This window comes from Nansenia antarctica (genome assembly GCF_963989245.1).
Source record: "Nansenia antarctica genome assembly, chromosome: 6".
Classification (NCBI taxonomy): domain Eukaryota; kingdom Metazoa; phylum Chordata; class Actinopteri; order Argentiniformes; family Microstomatidae; genus Nansenia; species Nansenia antarctica.
Window position 1 is genome coordinate 1,761,935 of NC_137676.1, and position 10,000 is coordinate 1,771,934.

Genomic DNA, 10,000 nt, shown 5'->3' on the forward strand with positions numbered 1-10,000 from the left:
TGTGTGGACTACAACTCCCTACATCCTCCCTGTCTGTGTGGACTACAACTCCCTACACCCTGTCTGTCTGTGTGGACTACAACTCCCTACACCCTCCCTGTCTGTGTGGACTACAACTCCCTACACCCTGTCTGTCTGTGTGGACTACAACTCCCTACACCCTGTCTGTCTGTGTGGACTACAACTCCCTACACCCTCCCTGTCTGTGTGGACTACAACTCCCTACATCCTCCCTGTCTGTGTGGACTACAACTCCCTACACCCTCCCTGTCTGTGTGGACTACAACTCCCTACACCCTGTCTGTCTGTGTGGACTACAACTCCCTACATCCTCCCTGTCTGTGTGGACTACATAGACTGACTTATATAGCTATGCCTTTATTCCAAAGCGCTTTACCATGGCCTCTCATTCACCCGTTCACACACACATTCACACACACATTCACACACCAATGGAGCCAAGCTGCCATGCAAGGCGCCGGCCCGCTCACTGGGAGCAGTTTGGGGTTCAATGTCTTGCCCAAGGACACTTCGACATGAGGCCAGCCAGGGCTCGAACCGCCGATCTGTCAACCTTGCGATCGTTAGACGCCGGCTCTACCTCCTGAGACACAGCAGCATCTCCCCCTCTCCCTCCTCTCCCCCTCCCCTCCCCTCCCCCTCCCCCTCCCCCTCCCCTCTCCCCCTCCCACTCCCCCTCCCCTCTCCCTCTCCCCCTCCCCCTCCCCCTCCCCTCTCCCCCTCCCCTCTCCCCTCCTCTGTATATGGACTAACATGTCCCTCCCTCTCCTCTCTCCCCCTACACGTCCCTCCCCTCTCCCCCTCCCCTCCCCTCCTCCCCCCTCGGCTCACCTGAGGGTCATGATGCTCACCTGAGGGTCATGATGTGTCCGTCGGCTCACCTGAGGGTCATGATGTGTCCGTTGGCGCAGAAGCACGCCACGCAGATGCCGCCGGCCATCTGCACCACGTCGGAGCGCAGCACGAAGGACGTCTCCGTGATGCTGTGCTTGAAGATGCAGCTCTGGGAGGGCAGCACGATCACCTTGGCCTGCTTCTCCGAGCACACCACCGCGTACTGGGTCTGGGTCTGGGCCGGGTCGCTCAGCTCCTGGGAGGTGGAGGAAGGGGAGACCGAGACGGGCCGCCGTTTGCGGGCCCCCCGGTCGCGCTCGCAAGCGTCGCCGTCGGCCCCGGCCGCGTTGGGCTCGTACCACGGCTCGTAGGCGGGCGGCAGGAAGCCGCCCGTGGCGTCCAGGAACGCCATCCGGAGCACGCTGCCCTTCAGGCGCACCAGGGTGCCTGGGGGGGGGGGCGAGGGGGGGTGGGGGGGGGGGAGGAGGAGGTGGAGGGGGAGGGGGAGGTTGTGGGGGAGGGAGGGGGGCTTTGTTAGTACGTAGGAGGGAGATGTAGAGGGCGCAGGTGTTATCATCAGGTGACATGATCCACCCGTCCGTCCATTCCTCCATCCATCCATCCATCCACTCATCCATTCATCCATTCGTCCACCAATCCTTCCATCCATCCTTCCATCCATCCCCTCATCCACCAATCCACTCCTCCATCCATCCATCCACCCATCCATCCATCCATCCATCCACCCATCCCCCACCCATCCCACCCCCCCCACCCATCCTCCCCCCCCACCCAACCCCCAACCCCTCCCCCTCCCCCCCCCCCCCCCCTTACCGCTGGGCGATACGATGACGGGCTGCAGTAGCCTCTGTTCTCCAGCAGGGGGCAGGCTGAGGGCCACCACCAGCACGGTCCCCAGGGACGTGCCCACGTACAGGCAGGGCGTCAGGCCCGCCTCGGCCTTGCGGGCGAAGGTCTCGCAGAAGTGGAAGGAGGTGATGGCCTCGCGCGCCTCCTTGTCGATGCTGGTCACACTGGAGGAGCGGGAGCGGCTGAAGGAGTTGTCCCGGTGGTCTAGCGGGTTGGAGCCGCGGGGGGGACATACGGACAGGAGGACAGTGGGGGGCGGGGGGAGGACAGGGGAGAGGTAAAGCACCCGTGGGGAGAGGACGATGCCACTGTACTGTGTATGATAAGCTATAAGATGTATGACAGCAGGTGGTGGAAACAACAGGGGAACAAGTAGGCAACCTATCACAAGTTTTTTTTTGTTGCAGACTTTTGTTCTGAAAACATAATTTGATTGTTGAAAATCAATGACACACTCAACGCTAGTCAAAGCCAAAACGTTGCAATTGCAATGGATTTGGTGAGTAATAACTAAGACAGTACTTTACATTGGTAGCAGGCTGTGTTAGTTGGACTAGCGAGTGCGTCGTTGATTTTCAACAATGCTGAAATGTATTTACATTTTTCTGAATAAAAGCCTGAACGTTAAATCGGCTTAACCGACTTGCTGTCACATTCTGGTATCAACAACACAGGAAAAGAGAGACTCTGCTTTGGCTAATACAGGTGGACATGGAACGTGGCACAACCTCATTGAGGTGGAGAGATTTGTTTTGTGTCGCTAAGCTAAAAATCGAGAAGACACGTTTGGAAGAGAGAGAGACCTGATGATAACAGCTGTGAAACAGCCCGACCTGTTTATGACCAAAAACAAACGTTTTTTTTACGAGGTAGAAACTTTTTTCTCCTTACCAAGCAAGTAAAGAGTTTGCTGGCCAGGAGAAAGGTTAATGTTGAATATATAAAAGCGCCTGTTTGTTTTGGACAGTGAGACAGATGGAGCTCATAAAAATTAACCGTCATTGGCGCAGGTAGGTAGGCGAGGATTTGGCAAGCAGAGCAGAGGCCTGTGGGAAACGTAGTTCACTAGTAATTCGCAACCTTGAGTTTGTCTTATCTTATGTAAAGTCGGTCGTCTCATTAAAATCGCATTAATGTCTTAATGTCTAAAGCACCCATCCACCCATCCATCCATCCATCCATCCATCCATCCACTCATCCACCCATCCATCCACTCATCCACTCATCCACTCATCCACCCACCCACCCACCCATCCATCCATCCATCCATCCATCCACCCATCCATCCATCCATCCATCCATCCATCCATCCATCCACTCATCCACTCATCCACCCATCCATCCATCCATCCAATCCACTCAACCACCAATCCACCCCTCCACTCCTCCACCCATCCATCCATCCTCCCCCTCCCACCCACCCCCCTAACCCCCCCCCCCCCCCCCCCCCCCTGTTTCATTATGGGAGCGTGACAGCTATGCCTACAGTGTGAACATTAAGAACTTTTTTTTTTAAGATTAGAGAACTGTAAAATCGCATGTTCGGTGTCAATATAATAAGGGATATACTGTACGTAGGTGACAATACAAGTTTACAGTATGAGCCGTTTATATACAAGAAGTGCGTGTATGTGGAGACCCAAAACGTGATTAGATAGATTTGGCACATTCAGTTCAGTGGGGTAGAGGTGGTCTAGTGGATAGTGAGTTGGACTGGTGATCGGAAGGTTGTGAGTTCAAATCCCACCTGAAACACCACCACCACTAGTGTGCCCTTGAGTAAGGCACTTAGCCCTCAGTTACTCCAGGGGGGGGATGTCCCTGTAATTCGTAATTGTAAATAGCTTTGGATTAAAAAATCAAATTATCTGCTAAAAATGGACATTCAGTTAGACCCCCGAACCCCCAAACCTCTCCCCTTCCCACCGGAAGGTTCTAGCATGCAGCGCCCTGAGAAGGAAACATCTACAATAAAGTTGTGCTTTTCATTATTGGTTAAATGTGTTAAATATCAAGGAGAAAAACAAAGGCAGGGTTTCTTTTTGTGGTTGGAGTTGAATGGTATCTCGTCTGTCACCTAAAAGAAACAAAATAATAATAATCGTTTTCTGCTTTTTAACTTTTTAAAAGGACCAATCAGAAAGAAACAGAAAGAGAAAAGAAGGAAATGAGAAAGCAGCGAAACAACACACAGAAAGCTCCACGGAGCGACAGAGAACGGGTTGGATTAGCGTCATTAGCTTAGCAACACTGACACCGAGTTGGACCTCTGACGTTACACGAAAGAAGAAGAAGCAACACTGACTTTTAAAATACCTCACCATGATGAAAAAAAAAATCTAAGCCTATCTTGGGATAGCACCCCAACAATGTATGTTTGTCTTCATCACAATTTTCCTGAGATGTTCATATTGCAAAAGACCATCTTGACATGGGGTGGATGGATGTTTTGGATGGATGGTCCAGTTTTGTAAAAAAATAAAAAAAATAAAGTTAAATTAAAGTTGAACTAAAAACTAAAATTGTAAACATGAAGTCAAGGCTTACCCAAGTCTGGCTTTAGCTCAGTAGGCAAGCTTAATTTCCGTGACATCTTTGCTGGAAAGAAGAGAACAGTCCTCTTTACAAACACACATCTAACGCTACTACAAGATGCCATGCAGAAGCTCAGCACTGTGGCTATGGCTGTGCTCGGGAAAACACAGTACAGTGACACAGGTACACAGTACAGTGACACAGGTAGGGCTTTCACACCGCCATGGAACCATTCCGGTTCGCGTTGGCGAACCAAGTCTGGAACCTGGGGGCCGGCACGTTCCGACCGGAAATAAATCGGTTCGAACGCGGGCTGGATCGCCAGACAGCACCAAGGTTTCGGAGGTTCCAGAACGGGAACGGGAACGGGAACAGGAACAGGAACAGGAACAGGAACAGGAACAGTTCCTTGGCGGTGTGAAAGCCCTCAGAGAGACAGAAAGCCGAGGCTTTGGTATCATCTGTTGGGGGATTGGCTTCATTGGCTTCAAGGGAGGCAAAATGCTTGACAAAGGGGCCACAACACCGCATTAGGGTTCAGAGAGAGAGAGAGAGGCCGTCTTGTGAATCACAGATGCATGCTGGGACAAGACAAAACAAGGAAGTGTTAGCTCTCGTCGGCGCACGATGCCCTGTAAGAGAGGAATCATCAAGACAACAGAACTCAGTCATTCAGAACCAGAACCCCTCATGCCAGAGACGCATGCACAGGAAACAGGAAACAGGAAACAGGAAACAGGATGGAAGAAGACAGTGGAGAGACAGAACAAGAAGGCACTTCTAGCTAGCCTAACGCTAACGCTAACCCTTAAAGCGTTTCGCGGCTTTTTAAAAAAAACTTTTATTGAATATTTCGGATGGTCAATTGCCTCGCACGTTGAATTAAAATGTATTTGGAAGAAGAAGAAGAAGAAGAAGAAGAAGAAGAAAAAAAAAAATATTCTCCAACCAATGGTCTTGGTCAAACACAGAGCGGTGTTTGTTCAGAGACTACACAGACACTTTTAAAACAGTCCTCTCCCGATCTACGAGGTTGAGTGTGACTGCGTGAAAAGAGGGAAAAACGCCATTGAAACTCCAGAAGATTCCACTAAGTCGTGTCTCAGGTCGACAGAGAAGTGTTAGAGAACCCAAAACTCAAAACTTGTCAACTCCAAACCCACCTGTTCAAACTGGCAGACTCACTTTAATCTGTACCCTGTGTCCTCGTACTTCACCTCCTGTTGTTCTTTTGTTTTGTTTTCGGTTGTTTCTTTTCTTTCTGTTTAGTTTTAACTGTGTTTGACACCTTGTCACCTCCACTGTTTTTAACCTGACTGTATGTCACTGTGTATTGCCCTGTGAGGTGTCCTTGGGTGTTATAAAAGGCGCATACAAATAAAATGTATTATTATTATTATTATTATTAGTAGTAGTAGTAGTAGTAGTAGTAGTAGTAGTATTGTTATTACTATTATTATTATTATTATTATTATTATTATTATTATTATTACTACTAGTATTGTTATTATTATTATTATTATTATTATTACTATTATTATGATTAATAATAATAATAATAATATTATTATTACTATTATTATTATTATTAATACTATTATTAATAATATTAATATCAATATTATTAATAATATTAATGTTAATGTTATTATTAATATTAATATTATTACTAATATTATTACTATTATTATTATGATGATTATTAATAATAATAATATTATTATTATTACTATTATTATTATTAATACTATTAATAATCATATTAATATCAATATTATTATTAATATTAATGTTATTATTAATATTATTATTAATATTATTACTATTATGATGATGATTAGCCCTCCCACCCCTAGTCGACACACAGAGACAGACCACAAGGCTGGACGAGGACAGAGCGGTTACAAATAAGACTGCTGTGATGTCATAGACTGCTGTGATGTCATAGCTACAGGAGAAGAGACAGCCAATCATGTCACTGGGGGGGAGTCGGGGGAGTCGGGTGAAGGTGAGGGGCAATAGTTTAGTTTGTTTACGTACAATGTGACACGCGTGCTACACACATGTAGCATGCAATGGTGTGTGTCTGTGCGTGTGTGTGTGTGTATGTTGACTCTTTTAGTGTGACCAGAAGACAGAGACAGTTTGCTGGGACAGGACAATGCGTCTCACATGGTGTAGCGGTACAGAGCTCTTCTGCCCCTCAGCCCTCTTACCTCCTCTACCACCTCCATTGTAGAATTGCTGGTGGTTTGACGTCAACACTTTTGGGGGGGGGGGGGGGGGGGGAAGTGAAAGTTAGAATGTGCAGTTAGAAAACATCCTTGACACTTTAACGACACTAGCTAGCTAGCCATGTTATTTATTGATTATTGATTGATTGAGTCCATCCTCCAAGGAGATTGGCGGTCCTTTTTTTGTGTCTATCTTTTAAAATATGAAATCTTAGCGTTCTCTATGTGTAAAATCCCAACAGTGAATAAAAAAACAAAAAACAACAACAACAAAAAACATTAAAACAAAGAATACACTAGAAATAATATTCATTATGACACATTTCCCCCCCCCACCCCTCCCCCCCTTCATCTTCATGAATATGTTCTTGAGGACATTATTGGCTCTCCAAACATTGGCATTCAAGCCTGAAGTCATAGGAGACATTATGGTGGGGTCAGGGGTCAGGAGCCGGAGACAGAACTAACTACGTCATCCCTGGAAGTACTGATGACACCAGACGTGGGGTCAGTGACGCACCTGCTAACAGGCGGTAGAGACTCCAGTCCTGACGCTCCTCTCTCCCTCTGACCTTTCAAACCGCTCTTTATCTTGGCCTCAGTGTCTCCACGCTAATGTCAAATTCCCTCGTGCCTCATCAACTAAAATGCTAATTTAGCAACCCAGGTTAAAGCCACCCAGGGGGCCAAAAAACGAAAAAAGAAAACGTGTCACGTCTTAAAAAGCGTGAGACTACTGAAGTGTTTTTTTCTTCTTTGTGCAAACCTGAAAAGGGCAGATGTATTTGTGTTCAGAGGGGACAGAGAGAGAGCGTTGTTGTGTGCGATGAGTCATCGTACCACGGCTAATGGGCCACTGATTTAGGTCGGTTGTGTCGTTCAACTGAAACTATTGTCTCCCTGCACTAACTGCACGCACTTGGAACAAGCTCTACGTGAGTCTCTGAGTCTTTGACCCGTGGGCAAAGGATCTGTTGCAACAAGCCTTTGCTATAAAAGTCTCAATGATAAATGAGGTCTGGAAATATCTGAGATTTTTTTTTTTTTTCCTAGACAGGTAAAAAGCTAAAAGACATCTTGGCATTTCATAGAATCGTTGAAGAGCATTGAATCATACTTAAGGGAGAATATATATCGAAGATGTCAAAAAGAATTCAAGGAGCTAATCATCTAAGCCTCCTTGTAAACATTTTTTTTTGTTGTAGGAATCGATAATATGTCTGTGTTGGACTGGATACAGAGGACTGTCTGGTTAACTTTCCGCGGATTTTCCAAGTAGGGATACACATTCAAACGTGGTCATCCCTATGTTCCCACAGCCCAATGGTCCCACATTTCGAATATTTCATAGGGGGGCTAGGGTTAGGGTTAGGGTTAGGGTCAGTGTCAGGGTTAGGGTTAGGACTAGGGTTAAGGTTATGGTCAGTGTTAGGGTTAGGACTAGGGTTAAGGTTAGGGTCAGGGTTAGGATTAGTGTTAGGGTTAGGGTCAGTGTTAGGGTTAGGACTAGGATTAAGGTTAGGGTCAGGGTTAGGATTAGTGTTAGGGTTAGGACTAGGGTTAGGACTAGGGTTAGGACTAGGGTTAGGGTCAGTGTTAGGGTTAGGGTTAGTTTAGTAGGCTGTGGGACCATCGGGCTGTGGGAACATAGACACGCTCCCAAACTTCCTTGAAAACAGAGGAACAAAGTATCAACGCTCTGTTCACAACAAAAATCTCTTATAATGCATTAAGTAGCTGCTACTAAGCTTTATGAATCCATGTAGTACATGACCCTTCCTACAGCTGAAGTGTGTTACCAACATTGCATTTAAACACCAAACCCATCAGTCTTTTTTCAACGTGACCTTCCAATAAAGTTCGATTAATGATCACTAGAGATGTAACGATGCACTAACTCAGCGATTCACGATACGATTTTCTCACGATTTCTTTTAACAAAATGACAAAAAAACTGCTATAAAACCAAATTTACGTGAGTGATATCTTAGGGTGGTGCCTTTTCCCTAATTTCTCATACATTCTCATTGAATCTACCTGAACGATGTTGATCATATGCTGCATAGGGCATAGGACATAGGAGTACATAGGACATAGGAGTACATAGGACATAGGAATACTATATATTGGGCAAACCCCGAAAGCCCTTGACTGTACTGCTCACAGAGAGGGCAAGGGAGAAGGCCAGGAGTATCTTGGCAGACGGCTCCCATCCTTTATTATATATACATCCTTTATTCATCCTTTATTCATCCTTTATTCATCCTTTATTCATCCAGTTTGAGCTCTGGGAGGCGCTATAGAGTTCCTCTGGGAGGCGCTATAGAGTTCCTCTGGGAGGCGCTATAGAGTTCTATAGAGTTATAGAGTTCCTCTGGGAGGCGCTATAGAGTCCCTCTGGGAGGCGCTATAGAGTTCCTCTGGGAGGCGCTATAGTGTTCTATAGAGTTATAGAGTTCCTCTGGGAGGCGCTATAGAGTTCCTCTGGGAGGCGCTATAGAGTTCTATAGAGTTATAGAGTTCCTCTGGGAGGCGCTATAGAGTTCCTCTGGGAGGCGCTATAGAGTTCCTCTGGGAGGCGCTATAGAGTTCCTCTGGGAGGCGCTATAGAGTTATAGAGTTCCTCTGGGAGGCGCTATAGAGTTCTATAGAGTTCTATAGAGTTCTATAGAGTTCTAAAGAGTTCCTCTGGGAGGCGCTATAGAGTTCCCCTGGCAACTAGAAATATATTCCATTCCAACAACCATTAGCATCCTAAATGGACCTATCGCTAAGCTACGCCCGAAAATAGAAATATTGTCCAATCTTATCACAGCAAAAGTCACTCCAGGCAGAAAACTCGGACAAACAACTCGCTAATATCTGACGGTGAAAAGCTTCCAGACGGAATCTTTAAAAAAAACACGTCTATTACTTGCTGTGGTAAAATCAGAAATCAGAAATTTGCCAACTTCCGCCGTTGTAAGTCATTGAATGTCATTCAGTCACGGTCGGTCAGTCTCTCACTGTCAGTGAAGCGTTGTTTGTTTGTCTGAGTTTTCAAAGGGGGCGTGGCTTAGCGATAGGTCCATTCTGCTAAGTGACCAACAGGACGGAAGCCACAGGCGTGAACCCTGTCTCTGTCTCTGTCGAACCCTGTCTCTGTCTCTGTCTCTGTCTCTGTCTCTGTCTTTGTCTCTGTCTAACCCTGTCTCTGTCTCTCTCTGTCTAACCCTGTCTCTGTCTCTGTCTCTGTCTTTGTCTCTGTCTAACCCTGTCTCTGTCTCTGTCTCTGTCTAACTCTGTCTCTGTCTCTGTCTCTGTCTCTGTCTAACCCTGTCTCTGTCTATGTCTCTGTCTCTGTCTCTGTCTAACCCTGTCTCTGTCTCTGTCTAACCCTGTCTCTGTCTCTGTCTCTGTCTAACCCTGTCTCTGTCTAACCCTGTCTCTGTCTCTCTCTCTGTCTCTGTCTCTGTCTCTGTCTCTGTCTCTGTCTAACCCTGTCTCTGTCTCTGTCTCTGTCTCTG

At 46.7% G+C, this 10,000-nt stretch overlaps 1 protein-coding gene across 1 annotated transcript in view; it reads right to left on the reverse strand.

Annotated features, from left to right (window-relative positions):
* The window catches only part of stxbp5a (syntaxin binding protein 5a (tomosyn)), a gene marked incomplete at both ends in the record, with an annotated part of 99,583 nt that overhangs the window by 9,406 nt on the left and 80,177 nt on the right, over positions 1-10,000 (reverse strand). The window contains 4 exon segments of the mRNA XM_080533478.1: positions 903-1,302; positions 1,690-1,929; positions 4,273-4,323; positions 6,477-6,524. Coding sequence (XP_080389604.1) covers positions 903-1,302; positions 1,690-1,929; positions 4,273-4,323; positions 6,477-6,524 — 739 coding nt within the window.